The 24,447-nt window shown below is 40.7% G+C and overlaps 1 protein-coding gene across 1 annotated transcript; it reads left to right on the plus strand.

Annotated features, from left to right (window-relative positions):
* The first annotated feature begins 291 nt into the window (after positions 1–291).
* On the plus strand, positions 292–17,273 carry LOC102537702 (retinitis pigmentosa 9 protein). Its single transcript, XM_031674253.2, has 6 exons — positions 292–581; positions 6,694–6,724; positions 7,864–7,993; positions 13,560–13,651; positions 15,815–15,876; positions 16,645–17,273. The coding sequence occupies exons 1-6, from the start codon at positions 430–432 to the stop codon at positions 16,841–16,843; spliced, it is 666 nt and encodes a 221-aa protein (XP_031530113.1). The 5' UTR covers positions 292–429; the 3' UTR covers positions 16,844–17,273.
* Positions 17,274–24,447: the final 7,174 nt, after the last annotated feature.

A 24,447-nucleotide genomic window follows, 5' to 3' on the forward strand; every position in this document is an offset into this window, starting at 1 on the left:
TCTTCACATGATCTCTCTCCTCAAAGCACGGTGACCTCAAAGCAACTGAACAGCTTACATTTCTAAAGGCTTCAGGAAGGTGTATTTAAAGAGAACCAAGTGAAAGCTCAGGTTCCTGCCTCAGCATCCTCAGCGCCTTGGCTCTCGGCCGCCGCCAGGGGGCGAGCTCCAGTCTCCGGCACCCGCCGACCCTGCGGCGGGGTTCGGGCGCTCAGAGCACCGACTTGCGGCTGCGCCACGGGGAGGCGGCCGGACAGGCCTGTCGAGAGGCCGGGGACGGGCAACCTCGGCGGGGACACCGGGCCCTGCGCGGAGGGCCACGGGGCGGCGGCGGGAGGGGGCGCTGCGGCACCCGCGTGCGCGACGCGGAGGAAGTGCCGTCTTCGCCAGCTTCGCGGGGCCGCCGCAGCCGCGCCGCGCCGCGCCGCGATGTCGTCCCGGCCAGGGCGCGACGACGCGGGCGCCCGGGGCGCGCGGCGGCCGCGGGAGCCGCCAGAGCAGGAGCTGCAGCGGCGCCGGGAGCAGAAGCGGCGGCGGCACGACGCGCAGCAGCTGCAGGAGCTCAAGCACCTAGAGTCCTTGTGAGTCCCCGCCCGTCACGCCCGCCCCCGACTTCTGCGAGGAATGGGGCCGGGGCCCGGGGTCGCGCGGCGCGTCTTGGCGCTTTAGGCGGGGTCCTCGGACACCCGCCAGTGGGGCAGGTCGGCCCGTCGGGCCCCAGCGAGCCAGGTGCGGGTTATGACTCCGGGCTCCGCGTGGGGAGGCTCTCCCCTTGGATCCGGGGGCGGGTGGGGGAGGCTCCACCCCCGCGGCTCTTCCCGCCGGCGGCGGCGGCGGCGGGCGCCTCCCCAGCAGGAAGCGACGGTTTTATTCCTCGTGCGGCGGCGGCGGGGTTCGGCTGGGGCACTTTTAGGCGCTCGGTCAGGATTCGGGGACTGGGTACTGAGGAGTGCGGCTGAGCTCTCTGGTCTTTTCCAGTTTGTCAGTTCAAGGAGCCCGCTATGAGCTGGGTAAAACTCCCGTCCTTTACATCTGCTGTTGATAAGGAAGAGAAAGTCCTGTAACGGCAGTGTGGTGAGGAAGGTAGAATAAACAGTAGGGTGAGGGCCTGGTCCCTAAATATTCGTGGGGAGGCTGTCAGAGCTGTTCTTTCTAGTCCTCAGGACTTTTTTTTTTTTTTAACCAGGATTAAGGGTGGAAGCTACAAAGAGGCCAAGTCAACAAGAATTAGGACCAGAGTCATACATTCTTGCTGGTCAGCGTGCCTGACCTAGGTAGGAGGCACTGTGCTTTCCCAGCTGCCCAGGGTTGGAGGAGAGTCCTGGTAACCACTGAGAGAAGGGCGGGTTGTAAAGGAGATTTAAACATCAGGTGGAAGGTTGAATTGATGACGCTTTCGGTTCTCTTCTGTAATTTTGTCATTAGCTTTAGAAGTCTTAACTTTTCTGAGTTTGGTGGTCACTGAGTTATTCGAATTATTTCTGTTCCAGGCACTTCTCATTATTTATGCTGAGACGATTATGTAAGGAAAGGTCCTCAGATGGTTAATCCTTCACCGTTGACCTCTAGGAGCTTTGGTACAAAATGCATGCTTCCGTGCAGCCCGGCCTGCTCTTTTCAGTGCAGCCCCTGAGCTTAACCTCAGGGGGCAAGGGTTGCCCATACAGGTGCTGCATCGCTGGCATTCACACTCCTGGCCCGTTCAAGGCCTTCTGGGGTGCTTTTTGTTGCCTGTGCAAGGCTGATGTTCAAAAATGTTTCCCTAGGATAAGCTCAGGCAAGGCTCAGCCCCACCCAGCCTTCAGTATCCTTAACTGTAGGATGCCAGATGATGGTTAATACTGTATGTTTATTTTGTACCTCATAGAGCTTTGTCACAGAGAAAGATGATAACCTTTTGTAGATGAGAAAATGGAGGCTCCGTGGTTAAGCCACTGACCTGCTAACCAGTAAAACTAAAACAGAGCCTAGGTGTCTGATTCTCAGATCAGTGGGATTTTTCCAGTTCCATAGGTTTAAAACTAGCTAAGCTATTGACATATTTGCTTTTTCTAGTTCAGAGTCTTGTTTGATTTTAAATTAAGTTTAATTCATACCAGTGTAATACTTGTGTACAGTTTGAAAGCTCAAATAATACTAAAAATGCTCCAAAAACTAGTAGTGGGCTGCCCAACTCCTCATACTCCCTGCATAACCCTCCTCTCCCTTCCCTCCTAAGGAGGCCAAGCCTCCCATGTGTAAACTCCTTTAGTTTTTACTTCTTGCATTTAACTATATGTCTGAATTATATGTTTATACTGCTTTCTTTGATTCAACAATTTTAGGCATTATCTATTAACTTGTCATGGTAGATAAGGATTTGGTTCTCTTACCTGTCCTTGTTTCCATCCTTCCAATACAGCTCTATTGTAACTACTGCTAAATCAGTGTTAGAATTAGTGATGTTTTAACTGTGCAGTGTTGTTTATTTTTGAGCCAGTGTTTTATGATTTTTTTTTTTGCTTTCTAGTACAGTTGTTATCCTTTGAGTAGTTAGTAAGAACCTCAATTTTTCATTTGCTTTATTTTCTATTATCAACTGCTGTTTTTTCCCTAAAGGCTCCAAAAGCTGAAAGTACTTTCTCTACATGTTCCTATATATCTCATAATTAATCAGTTTATTTTTTCCCTGGAATCTTCCATCTGTTATCCTTTAGTAATCTTTCATTATTACCTTCTAGCCCTGCAGCACAACAGTCATCCTTGAACTTCTTCACCACTCTCCTGTTTCAAATCCCATTCCTGGATTCCATCTGTTCCTCTTTCTGTCTTTACTCCCGTATTTTGCTGAAGTACATTCTGTAAATCCTATGAAAAATGGCACTGGAGGTACATTTTTTGACACCTTGCATATCTGAACATGTTTTTATTCTGTCCTCACACTTAATAGATAATCTGACAAGGTGTAGAATTCTAGGTCAAAAATTATTTTCACTCAGTTTTGGAGGTGGCATGCCTAGTTTCCAAAATTATTAAGGAGTCGGAAAGCACTCTGATTCCCTTTCTTTTGTAAGTTCCCTGCTCAACCTTATCCTACTCTGAAAGCTTTGGAAGCGTTAAGGAACTTCCCCTAATTTTTGCCATCCTGAAGTTTTATGATGATGTGGGTCTTTTTTCAACAAGAGTCTGTTTTGGGGTTTTGTTTTGTTTTTTTAATTTCATGGGTGTATTAAATTAATATGTTAATTTGTGTTTTAATTTCTTTTCCTTCATTTTTTTCTTTCTGTTGGATTTCTGTTGGTCCTCTAATTATCTTTTCTCTACTGTTGTCTATCCCTTTGACTTTTCAATCTACTTTGTAGAAGATTTATCTCCCATTCCTTCTACTGCACATTAAAAAAATTCTGTGATCATCTTTCTAAGTTCAAGAGCTTTTTCTCATTCTGAGAATTCTTTTTCCATAGTATCCTTTCTTGTTTCATCTTTGAGGATACTCATTAATTTTTCTTTTTTTTCTTCTGCTCCCTCCATTACCTCTGTGTTTGCCTTTTCTTTTGATCCTTGTCTTCCATTTAGATTTTTTTCCTCGTATTGTCTGGATACCTGGGTCTCTTCATATTAAGAGTGAGGCACTATAAGCTCCTTTGACAGGGGTCATTGTAGGAGAGGGAGGAAGAGAGAGAAGGTGCTTTTTCACTGACTGGATTGCTTAACTATAGGGAGATAAGGCTGTGGGCTGCCTTTTTGATTGAGAGACTCTCAAATGTCCATAGATGGAGATTTTTTTCCCCGGGGCTGTTCAGTTTCTTCCGGAAAGAACCTTCAGTTGAGGAGTCTATGCTTGACCGCCAGTGTTCTGGGTGGATTGGGAGGGAGAGGGCTGAGTGTCCCCGAGTTCAGACAGAGACTGACTCAACAGTTATTTTCAGCCATGGTCACTATCATCCCCATCCTCAGCCATGCTCAGAGGGGGCTGAATCTGCAGTCTCCTTCCAGGGTTGGGCGGGCAGTTTCTGGGCTGTAGGGAAGGAGGGAAAAACCCGTGGTTTCAGCCAGTTCACGTCTACGTTCCTTACGCCCATCTTCCGAAGACTAAAATCCTCCGAGTACAGAGGTCAGTTGTTTCTTCCTTCCACTTTCCCAGGTTTGTTGAAATCTTTTTGTGATATTACCTCCACTCGGTAATTTTTTGTGGCTTTCTACCTTAAATTTTTTTTTTACTGTCATTAAAAAAATCAAAAACAGATAGAGCATATTGGTCAGTGAGCCATGTTAAATGGCAAGCCCCACAGTTTTTTACAAATTGAATTCAAATCCTTTCATCACTTATGTGCTCTCTTCAGTCTCCACTGGCCATTTTCTTACACTTTACTGGCTTCTGTCTCTGACATACCTGCCAGGCCCCCAAAGGCATCTGAGTCCTCCAGCGGTGCTCCAGCCCACATTCCAGCTGTCACTCAAGTGCTCCTGGGCTGCTGGGCGTAACAGAATGGATGTTCCGAGTATATGTGGAGTTTTGTCTCCACTATTCAGTCCCAGAAGAGCCAGTTGCAGGAACAGTCGTTTGAAATGGAATATGCTTACATGAAGGATCTTTCTAAACCCACCCCAGTAGTCAGAATCACAAAGAGTAATTTGAAATACTTGGCTAAAGAAAGATTTCTTGCCTCATACACAATTGGGAAGAAATTCTCTCATGTAAATTTAGTCTTACTACACAGAGTAAGTTATTACAGTCTGAATGATTGAATAGTGGGCTTCTTAGATGGTGCAAAATAATGGGCCTCCACAAACTTTTTCAAATATTAAGAATTAACTACAAAGATAAATGTAGACTTCTTGATTGTCATGGCGTAGAAGCTAAACTTCACATAAACATACTCCCATTTCCAAATCTATTATATTTAGTAGTTAAATATTACTTTAAACTTTGAGAATTATCTTCTTTAATATGTTAAATTAATGAATTGTTTAACCCTAGGAAAAACCATCAACCACCTTCCTTTAAACTTATTGAAAACAATTGTAAGCTTGACTTTTTAGGGAATGCCATTGCTAATAATAGATTTCAAAATATGTAGTCCTTTCACACTCCTTTTCATCTTGGCATCAACAGTTGCATATTTTTCAGTAATTTGGCTTTCAATTTGATTGGCCATATGTTGTTGTTTGTACAACTCTTGTGACTCAAAGGATGTATTATTGGATTAGTGGGTTTATAGATTGTACTACCAGTCTCTCTTTGGTCTTTATGCATAAGGCATAGCATTAATGTTTCTAATGAATGGCCGCAGATCAACTGTTATCATTTCCCCAATTTATGCAGATTTCCATTGTTCCCTTGCTAAGTTCTGGCTCTCTGATGCCACTGCTTTGTGTCAGAAAATATTTTCATTAAAGAAAACTTGGAAAATTAGTCATCCCCACTCTCACTGTCTAGGTACAGCCATGGTGAAGCTCCCATATTTACAAGTTTTTGAAGTCAAGACACAATTGTAAACCAGTTGCAGTGCCCAGATGTCCTCAGTTAAACATTCCTTATAGAGGCATTGAACAGACCTGGGATGTTCGGTTGTCCTGTTTTGTTTTGTTTTTATTCTTATTTTGGTTTTGGTCCCTTAGGCATTCATGATTAAAGCCAAACAACCATGCTGTGTGTTTAATTTAATTATCTTATTTGTGTGTGTATGGAGGGGGGTAATTAGGTTTATTTATTTTTAATGGAGGTACTGGGGATTGAACCCAGGACCTCATGCGTGCTAAGCATGCAATCTACCACTGAGCTGTTACTCTCCCACCCACACTGTGTGTTTAATAGCCAGCAGTGTGTCAATACTTAAAAATGAACATGAGCATTTGCTACTGATTTTCTAGATTTGGCATCTGGAAGCCTTTCCTGGAAGTTCTGGCAGAGCAGTGAAAAGTGGAAAAAAGTTGGGAGCATGAGCATGATTTGTATCCTCAGGACCCTGGGGGTCTGAGAGCTCTATTGCTGGAAGGAAAGCGTGTTCACGCACAGCCATCTGCTTCTCTAGTTCTTTATCGAGTGCCATCCTGCACCTTGAGTTGGGTGAGGTCAGTAGGGGCATAGAGGGTGGTCAGAAAGCTGAGGAGCAGACACTAGCCTGAGCCCACTCTGTGGACAGGACAGGCCTGCACGGGAATGGAAGGGGAAGCCTCTGGGACAGACCACCCCCTCCTCCTTCCTCTATGGCAGGCCCTTCCCTCTGGCTTTGCTCCTTCCCCCCACTGCTCAGCCCCCATCCTTGTTGAAACAGGTCATGTACCCCCATCCCCATGAGCCTCTCAGTGTAGGGAAGTTGGAAATTGTGGTAGGTAAATCACCCGACACCTATAATGACAGTTTGGAACCATAATTAAATTCACAGCTCTTGTTGCTTCACATTTTCCCTGCAACCTCTTGCTTTCTCTTCTTTCAAAAATAAAATCATTGTACTAAGACACCAACTTAGTTATTAGTTATTATTTTGGTGAATTTAAGTTCTACATCCCAGTGGGATGTGGTATAGCAAGTTTATGTAGGATCTCTGGCTGCTGGACATATTTTATTAACTGTTTCAGTTACAATGTAGTTTTAAGTTTTTACTTAAAGAAAAAAGCTTTTTTATTGTGGACTGCAGTTGTTTTTTGCTGATTGAAATGTGTTATGTTCCTATGAACATGGTTGATGACAGGTGTTTTTTTCCTTTCTAGTTATGAAAAACCTCCTCCTGGGCTTATCAAGGTCAGTGTGAAGTTTGTACTTTGGTTTTTCTCTGAGACACGTTTCACTCAGTGCTCAGACTCAGTCACTTGTTAGTAAAAAAAAGCTGCATAAGGTTTGAGCCTCCGTTTATGATAGTCCTGCTTCTTCCCTGCAGATGCCAGTCTGTTCATACACTTTGCGCTTTGTCACAGTCTGTGCCTTTGCAGAAATTTAATCAGCCTTGTGTCTGATTAAATAAATAAGAAACCACTGCAGGCCCACGTATGTTTCTCAGCGATCGCTCCCCTTCATTTGCTTGTGACTGTATCTTCTCAAAGCTCTGCTGCCCCATGTTCCTTCTCTGACTCTCCTGGTGCTGGTTTCTTGAATGTCATCAGCTCAGAGAACAGTGGACTCTGAGGAGACTTGAAGCTCATCCAGTGCAGCCTCCCCTGGTACCCAAGTGCCTCCTCCAGCACCCTGGCCACAGTGTCAGTGTCTTTCTGTGGGAGTGAGACTTAGAGGACTGACAGACAAAACAACCTTTTCTGTTTAGTAACTTTCAATTAAAAAAAAAAAGACTTAGAAACGTTCTTCCATTATAAATTTTCATGGAAACTTGAAAAAAATCATAAGGTTAAAAAAAAAAAACCAACCAGCACCTTACCCTTAACAGTATAGTGCAGTTATTTGATGGTGAAAATACATTTCACAAATATGGCATGTATGAGATTATAAAACATGAAATGGCCTTAAAGTTCTGATAATCCGTTTTAATCTAACATGTTACTTTTATTATTCTAGGAAGCCTTACTTTAATTCTATACTCTGCTTCATTCCACAAAGCTTTTAGGTTAGCGAAAAGCTTTTTGTGATCTTAGGATCTAATTTTTGTGATCTAGAATTAGTATTTGGAGCTCACAGATCATTGCTATGTAAACACTAGTAATTTCTCTCTAAGAAAAGCTCCTTTGTTTTGGGGGTATAGTTCTTCTAGTATAGTTATTTTCGTTTTTTCTGTCAGTTATAATTTGTCTTTTTAGCTCTTCAGGGGTAACTTCTGATGGCACTGGAATCTGGAACCCATGAGAAAGCTAGACAATGCTTGGTCTCAAACAGGTGGGAGAGAATTCCAGTGTGTTTTTTGCCGTAGAGCGTACACATTGTTTCTTTTTCAGGAAGATGAGACTAAGCCAGAAGACTGTATACCAGATGTCCCAGGCAATGAACATGCCAGGGAGTTTCTGGCCCACGCACCAACCAAAGGACTTTGGATGCCACTGGGGAAAGAAGTCAAAGTCATGCAGTGTGAGTATGAAAGGGTTTCAAGTAACATCCTCAGTACATGCAAGTCATGGACCACAGTTTACAAAACATGTTCATTTCTTTTAATTAATTCATTCTCACCACAGCGCTGTGAAGTCAGGGCATGATCTCTATTCTATAGATGCGAAGCCCCCTTGCGTATGTTAGTAAGTGGTCTGAGGTAAGGGGCAGAGCAGGGATCTGACTCCAGAGCTTCCGGCCCCAGGGACAGTGGCTGTAGTATGTGCTTCGTGATACTCCTGTAACAGAAAGGATATTCTGTGTAGACATGCCACGAGGGACAAGGGATGCATTGCAGTGCCGTCCCTTTGAGGATTGCCTCAGTCACTCATCCTCCGTGGTGCTGAGGTTTTATCTAGGTAACCTAAGAGGAGTCAGGGGTCACAGAGGGTAGGTCTGGAGCAGGTAGAGGTCTGTGTGCAGACGCTCTACCGCACCAGAGCAGTGACACCTGCATCTAGCATAAGATGGCATTTGAGGAAAGGGTCCTGCTGCCTTTAAAGACATTTGTTTGTACAAAGATTCTTCATGCACATAATTAAAATAGCAGTTTCCAGTCTCTTTGTCTCCATTCACACATCATCCTTCCTCCAGAATCCTGGTTTACAGCAGTTAGCCTTATTCAAGGTGGCTGGAACTACATGGGGGCATGCTTTCTAGAAGTCAGAGATTACTGGGTTCATCTTGGAGACTGGCAGCCCCAGCTATTCTTGCTCATCTGTGGAAGATAAAAAGTTGATTGGAAGGTCGAAGTGTGTGAGTATGGCTTGTTGGGTTTCACTGAAGTGTGACCTTCTAGTCCAGTCAGTTGGGAACCTGTGAGGTCAGTACCTATAGGTTTTTCTTCTTCGGGTGGGTTATATTTCCTTAGTGAAGAAGGCTTCTCCGTGGAGGGTCAAGACCAAGCTCCGAGTGTTGTGGGATCTGATTGGAGCAAGAAGACAGGGAAACCTTACCATCTACTTTTTATTTGCTCATGTAGTGTTCGATATTTAGTATGGTGCCTTGCCTTCGAATGTGTCTGATGTCTCTTTGGCCAGAGACCCTATGCTTCACCTTTTTCAGACAATAAAATTCCGTCTGTCAGGTCTAGAAATAGTTGTCCTTGGACTTTTCATCAGTCCTCCTTATTTCAGCTCCGCCTTTACCTTTGCTTTCAGGGGTATCTGGTGCTGCCAGTTCCTGAACTCTTTGGAGGTTATGCAAATAGAAACTGAGTTGACAAACAAAAAAAAATTAAAATTAAAAAAAAGACATTGAGTTGATTCTTAATTCTCCCCTCCGGTGTCTTGGAATTCAGTTTTCTGGTGTCTGCTCTTAATTTAGTATTAATGTGTCTGCATTGTGACATACAACATTTTTTTTGCATTTGACCCTTATGGCTTTTTCCTCACTTCTTGGGTTTGTGGTTTTTTGAAAAATGCTTTATTGCAGTTTAATTTATATATAATGAAATTCACCCATTTTAAGCATGCAGTTTAGTAGCTACTGAGTATCTGCAACCATTGCCATGAGTAAGTTTTAGAAAATTTCATCTCCCCATTAAGATCCCTCATGGCTTATTTCCAGTTAAGCCCCATTACCAGCCTCAGACAACCATTAATCTACAGTCTTTATCAGTTTGGCTTTTCTGGATTCATACAGTCTGTGGTCTCTTGTGTCTGACTTCTTTGTTTTTTTTGTTTTTAATGAACTGCTTTTTTTCCTCTTGCTTGAGTTCCACTATCTTTTTAAATTGATGTATAATTGACATTTAATGTTATATTAGTTTCATGTATACAACATAATGATTTAATATTTGTATATATTGCAAAATGACTATCACAATAAGTCTAGTTAACGTCTGTGACCGTACATAGTTACAAAATTTGTCAAGGTCTTCTCTCTTGGCAACTTTCAGATACGCAGTGCGGTATCAACTCTAGTCACCACGCCGTACATCACATCCCCATGACTTTATGTTGTAATGGGAAGTTTGTCCCTTTTGACCCCTTTCACCCATTTCTCCCACCCCACCCCTGCCTCTGGTAACCACCAATCTGTTTTCTGTATCTAGGAGTTTGGTTTTTTTTTTAGATCCCACATATAAGTGAAATGACTTCTTTCTTTTAGCGTAATATTTTTGAGGTTCCTCTGTGGCATTGCAGATGCCAGTAGTTCGTTATCCCCCTTCTGCTTGCCTTTGGTTTAGGTTGCTCTTTGTTTTCTAGATTTTTAAATTGAACCTTAGATTATTGATATGAGAGTTTCATTCTTTTCCAATACTGACATTTAATGCTATAAATTCCCTGTGAGCACTGCTTTAGTTGCATCTCTTTTCATCCACTTTTTTTTTAATTCTTATTTTTTATTGAAATGTAGTCAGTTTACAATGTTGTGTTATTCTCTGGTATACAGCATTGTGATTCAGTTATACATGCACACATGTGTGTATTATTTTTCATTATAGGTTACTACAAGATATTGAATATAATTCCCTGTGCTATACAGTAGGACCTTGTTCTTTATTTTATTTTATTTTTTGAGGGGGGAATAGCTTTTTTTTATTGAAGTATAATCGGTTTGCAATGTTGTATTAATTTCTGATGTACAGCATAGTGTTCCAGTTATATGTGTGTCTGTGTATATATATGTATATATATTTCTTTTCATATTCTCTTTCATTATAAGTTATTACAAGATATCTTGTCTGACTCTCAATTTATCCCTCCCCCACCTGTTCCCCTTTAGTAACTAAGTTTTTTCCCCTATTTCTGTGAGTCTGTTTCTGTTTTGTAAATAAGTTCTTTTGTGTTATTTTTTAGATTCCATATATAAGTGATACCATATGATATTTCTTTCTCTTTCTGGCTTACTTCACTTAGTATGATAATCTCTAGATCTATCCATGTTGTTGCAAATGGCTTTATTTCATTCCTTATGACTGAGTAGTATTCCACTCGGTGTGTGTGTGCATGTGTGCGTATATGTATACATGTATATACATGTGTATATACACATGTACGTATGTATACATGCACACACATACATGTATATATGTGTGTGTGCATACATGTGCGCACACCCCCACCCCCACACCTTTTTAATCCAGTCATCTGTCAGTGGACATTAAAGTTGTTTCCATGTCTTGGCTATTGTAAATAGTGCTGCTGTGAACATTGGGGTGCATGTAGCTTGTTGAATTAAAGTGTCTTCTGGATATATGCATAGGAGTGGGATTGCTGGATCATGTGGACTTTGTTTCTTTGTGCGTTTTGCAAGTTTTTGATGAAAACTACACATTTTAGATAACATTAGGTGGTCTGGAAATCAGATTCTCCCTCCTACCCAGGGTTTGTTACTGTTCCTTTTTTATATTTTTAGTGACTTTCCTGGACTAATTCTGTAAGTCTGTATTCTCTGCAGTATATGGCTACTGAAGTCTCTACTCGGTTAGCTTAGTGGTCAGCTAATAATATGACAGAGATTCCCTTAAATGCCTTGATCTAAGAAACCTTCTACTCTTTGCCAAGAGGTTATATGTGTGTGTTAAGAAATGCCTCAAATGCTCAGGTGGTTTGGTTTATGTATCTGCCTTAGCCTTTAGAACCTGCTTGCACAGAACCTTACGGTGAGCCAGAAATGAGAAAATAAGGCCTTTTCAGCCCTTTACTATGCATGAACACAGACTTACACATAAGAACAGTCTTCTAGCTTCCCTGGATTATGTCAGAATTTTTGAGAGCCCTCGTGGACATCTTCTTCCCCAGATCTTCCTTTTAAACTTTTGGCTGGGCTCTTATTTACCCAGTGATATCACAGCCATAATAAGCTGTCACGTTGAACAATTGCAGGTGATTGTTTGTGACAAACACCCTGGGGGTAGTAGGGCTTTGTCCGTAGAGCAAGCTGCATGACCAGTCAAATAGCAGCAATACCTTGCCAATGTGGCCCTGTGCTGTGGGGTTAGGGCTTTTTGAGGTACTCAAAATCCAGTCTCCCCTTTTCAGTGGGTCTGACACTACTGCTTTTTACAGCTGTCATGGTTGCAAAGCTGCTTGTTTTTAAGATTATTGTGGAAGTGGGGAAGAGGGTTGGGAGTAGGCCCAGTTAAAATGCCAAAAATGCTGCTGTTCTTAGCAAAGTTCACTAGGTTTTCTTGAATTAATGCTCCTCAGATTGTGGCAAGCCTTTGGTTAATTTCCAGGGTTTAAATAAGTTGATTTGGATAAACTTGCAACTATTTCCAATGCTTTTATGGAGGAACAGATTTATGGAGGTGGTCACTTGGCCGTTTTTGAGATACTTCCTGGATAATTCCTTTTGAAAAAAATTCTCTTCATTGTCACTTTCATGGACTCTCTGGAAGGGAATGAAGGTGTTTAGTTCGTCCTCTTTACCCAGAACTCTCCAGCTTTAAAAAAAGTTTGAAAACCACTGCTCTGTTTAATGAGGTGGTTAGTTGCATTTCATGTTCTATATTATAGTTATTTGCATTGACTTGAAAAACAACTTTTCTGTTGGAACCAGATCCAGTTTTACCAAAAAGTAAATGAAGTTTACATAAGTTTTAGGGCTCCTCACTTGTGCCTTTCAAAGACCTGGAGGGACCACCATGATATGTTGATATGATCATATGATCTTGTAAAATTTGCCAAGGCGAGATTGTTTTTTTTAACCCCAAGAGCTCCCCATCACCACCAAATAATTTAAGCTCAGGCATCATAAAACTTGGATTTATCTCAGACAAGATACATATATATGCACACTTTCATTGATTTTATTGATAGTAATATTATCTAGAACAGTGGTTCTCAAACTTTAATGTGTCTACAAATCACCAGGAAATCTTTGAAGTTCAAGTATGTGTCAGTGTTCCGGGGTAGGCCTAATACTGTGCATTTCTAACAGTCTCCCATGTGTTGCTGATTTTGCTTGGTCATGGACCACATTTTGAATAGTAAGCATCACCTTTCCTTTAAAAGTAAGACAGTTTTGAACACAAAGAAAGACATTGGTTTGAAGGAGTGTAATCTTTCTTTCTTGAACTTTAAATTTTGAGAGAGATAAAGAAGGGACAGTTCAGAGGTAATCGACAGAGAACCCCAGGCTTCATTTTTTTCAGTGGTTTCCTGATATCCAGCTCTCAAGGTTATGTTCCCATACAACCGTTTTATTTTTCACTTTCAGTATAATGTTCAATAAATTACATGAGATGTTCAGCACTTTATTATAGAACAGGCTTTGTGTTAGATGATTTTGCCTAATGTAGGTGTCTGAGCACATTTAAGGTAGGCTAGGCCATGTATGATATTCAGTAGATTAGGTGCATTAAGTGCATTTTCGAATAATATTTTCAACTTATGATAGGTTTATTGGGTTGTAACCCCATCATAAGTTGAGGAAGGTCTGTAGTTTCCGTTTATTTTTTAGACTATTACGTGGTTCATCAACTGATGGCATTTGCTTTTAGAATTGGAGTTTAGTGAAGAAAAACTTTAGTATGATCTACTGATTCTTCATTAAAGAAAACTGTTATCTTACAGAAGAATTTCCTCTTTGTTTTCAGGTTGGCGCTGTAAACGATACGGTCATCGAACCGGCGACAAAGAATGCCCCTTTTTTATCAAAGGCAACCAAAAGTTAGAGCAGTTCAGAGTAGTAAGTAGAGCCCCACCATATCAATTTACATTTATCAGAGATAGTGAATATCGATGAATTAGGCAGTAATCAGTGAACTGGAAATTCACATAAAATACATTCCCAGAAGACGTTCAGCCGGAGTATCTAGTGTTAACCACATCTGTGTTAAATTACAGGCATACCTCGGAGATAATCGCAGGTCTGGTTCTAGCCATATTTAGAACTGCAATAAAGTGAACATTGCAATATAGTCAGTCACACAAATTTTTTTATTTTCCAGTGCATATATAAGTTATGTTTACATTGTACTGTAGTCTATGCAATAGCATTATGTCTAAAAAAAAAGTATATAACTTAATTTAAAATACTTTCATACTAAAAAATGCTAACCATCATCTGAGCCTTCAGAGAGTTGTAGTACTACCATCAAAGGTCACTGATCACACATCATCATAACAAATATAGTAGTAATGAAAAAGCTTGAAATATTGTGAGAATACCAAAAAGTGATACAGAGACATGAAATGAGCAAATGCTGTTGGAAAAATGGCTCTGATAGACTTGCTTGAGATAGGGTTGCCACAAACCTTCAATTTGTGAAAAACGCAGTATCTGCAAAGCACAATTATGTGAAATGCAGTAAAACGAGGTATGCTTGTACATTTGTGACAGATTAGTTCTTTGACAAGAAACTAACTTCTTTATTAAAGTGTTATTTGCTTATACTTGGGGAATAGTGATTCTTTTTCTGAAAGAGCTGTTATTCAATCACTTTTTTAAACTTATTACATAAAAATGTCATATATCATAAGTAAAAATCAGGGTTTTAGTTTTCCAGGCTTTAGGTAAAGATTGTATGTCTTTAAATTATGAGCTAGAAGTATATATATAAATTATATATGCTCTCTATATGATGGTAAAATAGATCTGTCATTTCCTCACTTTATTTTAACAGAGGCACCTCCCAGCGATGTTAATTCACCATTCAGTAACTGCTTCTGTCAAGTGAAACATTCAGCTGTCCAGATGCACTGACATTATCAACATATATTAAACTGGGGTCAACAGACATTCTGCAAAGTTTTTAAGACATTTAAGATGTGTGTTCATTTTAATAATCTGAAATAACTTATTTTGGGTCAATCAATCCACTTCAGGGTGGAATGACAGTTTTTAGAGATACTATAGAACATAGTTTGGTGATAAATCTCAAAAGCTTTAAATATATTCATCTTTTTCTTGGCTCAGAAATCCCACTTCTAAGAACTTACCTTTAGGATATAAGAGAACATTAATACATGCACACGACTGCTCATGTGTGTATAAGGGTAGCTTTCATAATTATTTATATTATGAAAAAAATGGGAACTAAAGAAAAATAGGAAACAACTTAGTCCAGCATATCAACAGAAATTACTGTAACACAGAAATTATTTAGCCACTAGGAATTATGTTTCAGAAGAATGTGTAATGTGGGAACATGTTCGTGAAAATATGTGAAAGTAGTAGAGTTATAGAGTATGTGTATAATTTTTTGTAAGTTTATTAATAATGATTGAAAAAAGAGGCTAAATGTTAATATTACTGTTATCCCTGGGTAGTGAAGTAATAGATTTTTTAAAATTTAATTTTCTGATCTTACCTAAAATTTCTATAATAATAAACATTTATTCTTTTTAAAATGAGGTAATTCATGTACCATAACGTTTCTTGTATATGTATTCTTATTTTTAAGTAATTCAAATCATTTAGAATTATCTCTACTTCCAGTATAGTTTCAGACTTTATTTGAGGTACTTATATATTTTTGTGTACCTATAAATATTTCATTCTTAGGTATAATTTTGTAATTCACTTGTTTTTCTTAACACTATTCCTTGGTTATCTGTCACATAGAACAAAGAGAATTGCCTCAAATATTTCTTCCTTGAATAATTATTCATGATTTTGCAATGGTTTGTTTCTGTATAAAGGATACTTAAATTATACTGTTTTTTTCTAATTGGAAAATTCTTATCGCAGCGAGTTTGTAGTGTAGGTGACCCATAGGAAGGATTAGAACATATTGAACAACAAGCTGGAAAAGAATGACTGGCTTTTTTGGTAACAGAGGGACTTAATGTTTAATTAACTAACAACCAATGAAGCCTAACCCAGTCTTAACCTTTTCTCCCCTTTAAGGCACATGAAGATCCCATGTATGACATCATACGAGAGAATAAAAGACATGAAAAGGATGTAAGGTGAGGTTGTCCCAATGCTAACAAGAATCGTCTTAACGTCTAACACTATATAAAGTTGGAAACAACCATTTCAGTATTAGAGAAATGGTTTTAAAAAATATGGTACTTTAATTGTGAAATATTTGGAGAGCAGGAGTAATCCCTGAAAAGGCCAGTTTGTGGGGAATGAGCAGGGCAGCCTGTTCTACTTTGGATTAGCTTAAAGCAGTGGGCTTGGCACAGTCCACTCATGGCACTGATAGTTGATGTTGGCAACCCACGTTGTGGTATTTAGTCCTTCTGTATGATTGGTTCTTTCATATATTTAGTTATCTTCTCCAGTGTCTTTAAAGATCTGAACTATTGTTAAAAATTATTCTTAGACATGAATAAAGATAGAGTGAAAAAACAGGGTTTTTTTCCCCCAAAATTAGTGATACTGAATTATAGTTGTCGAGGAGGTAGATTACCTAGTTGGAACTTGAAAGTGGGGGAATGATTTAGGAAAGTGTGCATCTGTTAGAAGTTATAATAGCAAGGAGTATGGAAACATGCAGAAATATTTAGGACAATAAGAATACAAAGTGACTTGTACACTGGGTACAGTCATGTAAAATAAGCATGGATGTAGACAAGAATGGGGAAAACATTCAAAAATAAAAATACTGTTTTTAATGAGGTGATTATTTATGACATTTTTCACACTCACTACTGTTCTTAGATTTATACCTTAAAAAATTTTTTTAAGTTAAGTTGAATATGGTTCTTTGGCCATTCTTATGTGTTTAGGATACAACAGTTAAAACAGTTACTGGAGGATTCAACCTCAGATGAAGATGAGAGCAGCTCCAGTTCCTCAGAATGTAAAGAGAAACACAAGAAAAAGAAGAAGAAAGAAAAGCATAAGAAGAAGAAGAAAGAAAAAAAGAAGAAGAAAAAACGAAAGCATAAGTCTTCCAAGTCAAGTGAGAGTTCAGACTCAGAATGACAAGAAGTTGACTTGTTCAGCATTCTCTTCTCAAAAATCAAACACTGTGGCCAAAGATGAGAGGAATGTGGGATCAGAGAGAAATAGGAGAGAGAGTCACCAAGAGAGGAGGAGATTTGGTGTCACAGGTGTAAATTCTCACCTACCTTCCAGTAAAGGTGTGACCCAGAGGAGAGTGGGTTGTATCTTGCCAGGTGCTAGCTCTGGGCAGTGGCTGATTTCAGGTCAGAAAGCTTTTGTCCCTGCTGATCACTGTGGTTTGTGATCCCTTAGAAATGCCTCCTGCAGGGTGGCCAGACTAAGGGAATCTCTGAGGAAGCTCCTCCAGGTGCTGCCACAGCTTTCACCCTCCTTGGTGGGGCTACTTACTGCCCATAGACTTCAGGCTTGACTTTCCTCTTGTTGAGGATAATAAAAGCTCATTATTTTATTTATTAAAAAATTCATTTATTTTTGAATCATGATAATATACTTACACTGTCCCAATTTAAAAGGTATATAAGGTTTAATCATGAAAAACCTCTTCCCCAGCTACTCAGTTCCCTTTCCCAGTGACTACCAATTTTACCACTTTCTTGTGAAACCCTCTGGAATTATTTTATGTGTCACAAGCAAATTTTTTTTCTTTCTTAACAGAAATGCTAGCAATTTATACACATTTGTCTGCATTGTTTCTTTCATTTTTTAATTCAACAGTGTAAAGCATGTTGGTCTTTGCTGCACACAGAAGTCCTGATTCATAAACCCCTGGCATGTTTGGTGAAGTTTTTTGGAGGGAAGGGATCTCTTACAATAAGAAAAAACCATGTGTTTAACTCCCTTCACACTTACTACCATTGTCCCATGATTATTATTATTCCCCAAATAATTGATGTAGAAAAATTATAAAGATGTAGAGGTTATGTAGTGGGTCAGCTGCCCACATCCCAAAATAATATCCCCATCCTGTTGGCAGAGCGCAGACCACTTGAGAACTTCCAGCTTTGGCAGTGCTGCAGCTGAGGCAGCTCAGCACGTTGGAATGGTGCCTGCCGCTGGGGGAGGGTGTCTGTTCTTTGCTGAGCTAAAGTGGAGCCAGTTCTTGCTCAAGAATGTCCTTCCCTCTCCACCAGGGTGTGTTGCTGCTTTCATCACTCAGGGTCCCAGGAACCCATTGTTCCCACTTCCTGCCCTTTTTCCTGGGGGTTGGATTCCCCCCTTCTTTAAAGGATAACCGATGCAGGCCAGGCTGACTCCTCCAGCTCTCTTCAGTAACTACTCCTAGTCTTGGCGCTGGAAAGTTTATCTCAGTAAAAACAATTGGATGGAATGGCCCAAGACTTGTTTCTGAAAACCCTAAGGCCAGTATCCTTACACTTATCCTTGCCATTTCTAGCTCAGCATGCAGCAGAAAATTCTCCTTCCAGGAGTTTTCTTTCTTCTGCTGGAATCCCATTCATGATAAACATATTCTGTTACAAAATGGGAGAATAATATCAATGATTCTCAAGCTTATGGGGCATCAAAATCCCCTGTAGTACTTGTTAAAACAGAGTCCTATGCCCTACTCCTAGTTTCAGAAATTCTGATTTGCTAAATCTGCGATAGCCTGGGGGATTTGCATTTCTAACAAGTTCCTAAATGATGCTAATGATGTTGGTTGTGGGGCGGTGGGGGTGGGGTCAGATTTGAAAAACCACTTATCAAAATGTTTAACCTCTTAGTAAAACCTTCCTCCACTTTCTGCTTTAACTGGAATCTCGCCGTCCACTGCAGCCCCTGCAGGTTAATTCCTGTCTCTTCTCCCTCACTCCAGGTTTCTCTGTCTTCTGTTTCTGGGCCACATTCTGTGGTCCATCACTTCAGCCTGTTACCTCCCTTGACCTGCGGTTCTTCTGTCCAGCTTACCCCAAAGAACCTCAAACCAAACTCTTCCTCCTCTGCTTTAATCCCCAGACTGCTGAGCCCATAAAGCTGATCAATCAAATTTCTTCATCCTAAAACCTCTCCCATCAGACTGACTACTCTCCACTCCTATTCAGGAAGGCAAAAGAAGCCACCAGACTTTCCTTTACCAAGGTATCTTATCAGCCTGTCACCATGGTTGTGATAGGCACGGCTGAAATGGCCTCCAAGGTTTCCTGCCCAAACCTGTAGAATTGTTATGTTAAGGGATTTTACTCCCATGATTAGGTTGTGTTACAAGGCAGTTTGACCTTTTTAAAGGGTGACTATTTGGGTGATCAGAATTATAAAACCAGAGGTTTTTTTCCTAGCAAGTAGCAAAAAGGAAAGTCAGATTCCAAGCCTGAGAAAGACTTGATGTGCTGCTGGTGGCCCTATTTTAAAATGAAGGGGCCAGATGGCAAAAAATAAGGCAGCTTCTAAGAGGTAAAAGCAGTTGCTATCTGACAGCCAGCAAGGAAGTGGCATCTCAGTGCTGCACTCACAAGGAACTCAATTCCACTAACATTTGCAATGACTTTAGACATGTATTCTTCTCCAGAGCCTTCAGGTCACAGCCTTGTCTTGCCCACACCTTATTTTGGCATTGTGACGTGCAAAACAGAGAACCCAGTCTAGTCTATCCAGATTTCTGATCTACAGACCTGTGAGATAATAAATGAGTGTTTTTATTTTTAATTTTTTAGAAAATCATAAACTTTTTTACCCCAGTTTTAGGTTCATGACAGAGAATTGAGCTGAAAATACAGAGATTTCCCATATATGCACTGTGTACCACAGTGGGACACTGATCACAGTCGTTATCCTCTGCTGGCACTTTAGTCAGTTGTGACTGCATCTGCCCATCTCTCCAGTTGTTGGGTCAGTGGTTTGCCCTGTGACCTCAGTTTTCTCACAGATGTAAGATCTGATTCGTTTGTTCAGCTTTTTACTTGTTAGGACAGAGTGAACACATCTGACCTCTTTACATGCCAAACCTGAAACCAGAAGTTGAAGAATATTGTTTTGAGCCCCTACATTTGTGATCATTAACGACTGCTCACATGTCTGGAAGATTCTTGAGGGCAGAGACCATCTTGTTTTGTGTTGCATTCTTACCTTCTAACACAGTGTGTCACGCACAGTGGTGTTCAGTAGGAATTTATTAAAAGTGCGGTTACGTTTTCCAGTTGGAACATGATTTGGATGTGTACTGTACTGCTTGTATTTACCTCCCAACCCCCAGCCCTGACTTCAGACTATAGTATTAATTATTCTCCCAATTGCTGGTTAACAGCTGACAGTTGCAGATGGCTTCCCCTTTCTAGGGACTGTTCTTTCTTGAAAACAGCTACCCTTTCCAAGGCCATGCTTTATTTCTAGGGGCATTCTGTATCGCAGTGACTGGTCTGTGCAGGGTGTAAGGTGAAGCCTCTTGCCTCAACTGGGCCAATTCTACAGGGTTTTTACTGCTCATGAGCTCTCAGTGGGATTGGCCAAGGCTTTTGTTTTGACTACATCACACCCAGACTCCTCTCTCTGCTTAACCATGCTTTCTTTGTCTTCTCAGAGACGTAATCCTCTAAAGCATTTGCCATTAAATTTCCTGCACCCTAATCATCTCAGAGTTTGGTCCTAAGGAACTCAACCTGCCACAGAGGTATGATGGCTGCTTCGGAAGATGAAACCTTAGAGGAGTTTGTCTTCATTTTGGTCTCCATTTTCCAAACTTGCACTTGACTTTTCATCTGTCCTCTAGGATAAAGGCAAGACTGTGGGAAAGCTTAAAAAGCAGGAAAAGTGTTCTTTGGTACTCTACTTTGTCTTTGTGCTTCCTCTTCCTTATACTGGCATTACCATCTTGCCCACCTTCTAGGGTCCAACCCACAAGGCCAAATTTGGTAATCTAACAGATTAACACTAAGCCGTTCATTCACAAATACTTGAGTACATGTGATGTACCAGGCCGTATACTCTTCCATGGGGATACTGCGTTGGCTATAATAATCCACGGCCTAAATACATGGTCTCCCTTGATGAGAGTAAGAACGTTACACGTCTCACATGTCATGTCATGAAATGGGCTATGGAAGCGAAAACACAGGTGATGCTGGAACACATAGGAGTGTCACTAATCCAGCCCTGGGTGGGGATAGGTGTGAGAGGTATTTTCCTGTAGTATCTAAATGAAATCTTTAAGGGTTAGGCAAAGTCATCGGCCTCATAAGACCAGCCTTGGAAACACTATCCTATGCTTCTTACCTGAAAAAATGTAGCACTTAATCACTTTTTACCATCTCCTTAATCCATCTTGAGGGGTACTTGGTTAATATCTGGAGTTAAAGAACATTCTTCTACAGGACAGTTTCATCACAGGGTAACTTAGAAGCAACACTGAGTGGGCCCATCCATGTCCTTACTGTCACCCAGAGAACCTTTCTTGGAGGCACCCCCATCCTCTCACATCTGCCAACCTTGGGAGGGTGTCCAACCGTCCAGCCACACAAGTCTTTCTGACAAGTAGTCACAGACTTAACCTGTACCATGTATTGAGAGAAGACTGATTCCACAAATGGACCATCTGGGTCCTAGGTTCTGAGTATAAAGATCTTTTGTTTGCCTAAAGCAACTTTTATTCCTAGGAGTGCAAACTAGTTGAAAGTACAGAACATATGATTCTACAGGCCACCCCTGGACATACCCATCTGTGTGGCCTCCACTTATAAACAATGAGTCAACATCCTCTCTGTCCCCAGGGTAGTTCCTCTTGATGGGGAATGCTTAATCTTTTTATTTTGTCCTCAACCCCACCATCCTTTTCTCCTCATCTGAAGGTCCCTGGAGATGACAGACAGAACTATTCATGGATCACCCAGTGCTATAAGTATTGTCTTAAGTGATGTGGCCATTTTGAGAGGAGAAGAAAATGCTTAAGAATCATAGACTTGCATTTCCATTTATTTGCTGTTTTACAACTTAAAATTCCAAAGGCTTTATAATGTCACATTATCTTGTTTTTTTAGTATAACATTTTAGTAATTCAATCGAGAGAGAGTATGTGATGATGCAATATTTAGCTCTTCCTTGTAGCTGGAATTTAGCAATTTGTTTCCTATGAAATAACAATGGAATACATTTGTTAAATCGGTTGTGTAACAGACAAGATGTTATACAGAGAATCATTACCAGTATCTTTAGTTTCCATTTTTAAGATAAAGCTGAAGGTTTTGCCTGAACTTAGTTATCATTCTTCCCTTTATAACACTGTAGGGCAGGAATGACCTTTAAACGGCCGTCAAGCCACCTCTCCAAGACTAAGGTTTGAAGTGAGACAGGGATACGCAATGCCAAGACTCAGTGTGGAGGGAAGCCTGTGAGGCTACTGCCCCTGAAGGGAGATGCTGAGCTTCCAGTACCCAGCTCTAAACTAGTACACTAAGGGTGAAGCTGCCGGGATAACTTACAAAATCCCATATAACCCACAATATACTACCATTAATAGCATCAGGATCAAATGTGAAAACCAGCATAAAAAAACATTCCATAGAACTGAAAGGCTTTGACTGTGATTTTCTAAGCTGGGATCTACAAGGTTTATCTGTTACCCACTTAGAATGCTGCTGTTTGTCACTGCCCATAAGCAGTGTTAGCTTTGGAGGGCAGAACAGGCACCAAGGAGGAAACCCCAAACAAATAAAGTCCAAAAATCAAATCATAAGACACTTGACACAGGATAGATACCAACCTCTAGATCTGCTTGGTATTTCCTAAACTTTATAGCATCTGCCTCGAATCTCTGTTACTTTGTAAGGTACCTTGGTTTTTGATTTCTCACAGTTACCTGAGGGAATAAGGACATTCATACATTAAATAATCCAAGTTGCTTAAAAACCAAAAGGAAAAAAAATTCAAAAACACATCTTTTAAGAAAATGACCTATTTTTCATGAGTCTATTCTATACCATTCTATAGTTCTTGGCAGCAAAAAATATCTGACAAAATAGTAATAGACACAATTTATAGAAGAGACCCTTCAGCCTGGAAATTAAAACCTTGGCTGTGTAGCCTAGAGTAAATTGAAGCTCTCATTATCTTCTTCACAGGACTACTCAGTGAGACTCTCCTTCAGACATAGCCAAAGGAGATAGTGCTCAAAACTAGCAAACTACAGTACTGAGGGTGAGGAGGGTAAATTTCCAAGCAATGTTATTTCCCAGGATAGAAAAAGATTCATACACACACTGATGGGAAATGACATAGGAATGCAGAAGCAAGTAGGACTTTGAGAACACTAAAGGTAAGGCAGCCAGTGTTTTAAGTTGATTCATTTTGCAGGGTTAGACATTGTGATCTAGGGCTCACACTTCTGGAATGCTCCCATTCATTACAGAGCTTACATTTATGCTTGAGGATCTGTAAAGCACAGTGGCCCAGAACATTCTCTCTTGCCCTCTTTTATAAACAGAGTAAACATACCAAAGCAAAAAACTCCACTCATATTGTAAAGTCACCCTGTTTTTAAAAAACCCTTCCAAAAAAAAAAATTAAAATTAAAACCCCTTCCAAATCACTGAGCATGAATCAACGTCATGACAACAGCCAAGAGTTAAGATAAGATAATATCTCAATTTTTAAGTAGACTAGGTAGGCTTAAGTATTTCATAAGTCTAAGGGTTTGGGATTAAAACTGGAAGGTAAACTTCCCTGGGGCCCACACGCATCCCATTCTTCACTTACTTGCTTTGCTTCATTCTTTGCACCCAGATATAATCACCCCAAATCTCTCCTTCGAGCCCTCCCTACTCCTGTCAGCCCTGTCCTCACCAGTCATAGGGTGGTCCGAACTCAAGCTTCAACCAGGTGTGGATGAGCTGCTGGTCCAGTCCCTCAATCTCACCATTTTACACTCCTCCCCCTACAACCCACGCAGAAAAGCAGAACACCTTCTCTTGCCAAGTTAACACTTTTCCCTGGATTTTACCATTTTTTCTATGGACTCAAGTTCAAACTCCAGCCCTTTTCTTAAGATTCAGTTGTGTCAGTCCTCTCACATGTCTCTCTCTCTTTTACTTCCATGTAAGTTAGGACCCTCACCACTTTTGTTTTGTTGAATTACCACACTCTATTGAATGAAACTGGTTTTCATCCATATAGGCACACTGCACTCTAATTCCTCCTGTAAAATACTGCTAGTTGAAGATTCCTACAGCACATTTGTCTCATTTCTCTACTCAATCTGGATTAGCCCCTTATTGGCTACAGGATAAGATTCTGTAAGTGAAGAGAAACAGTACGACTTTACCCCATCCTCCTTACCTTCTTTCCTAATTCCTCAGAAGTCTCCTCTCTGGCAGCATGGTCCCAAGCTGAATTCTGCCCTGGCTGCCCGTTTGAGCTCATGCTACTGTCTGCATTCCCACTCCAAACTTTCTCCTCTTTTATCTCCAAGCCACAGAATCTAAATCTGTTCAAATTCTCTGCCTCCACATGGACTGCCCATTCTCAGGAGTCCAGCAAGATCCATGTCCTTCCCTCCTTTTCTATCTCAGCCCAACTCTCCTTTACCACCATTACCCAGCTCCCTACCACCTTCTACTAGAGCACTTTTTGTTTCCAATTACTGCACAATTTCCTAGAATGCAGGAACTCTAACTTGGGATTCTCTTTGAATATGATTATAT

Source organism: Vicugna pacos, chromosome 7, assembly GCF_048564905.1.
Source record: "Vicugna pacos chromosome 7, VicPac4, whole genome shotgun sequence".
NCBI classification, from domain to species: Eukaryota; Metazoa; Chordata; class Mammalia; order Artiodactyla; family Camelidae; genus Vicugna; species Vicugna pacos.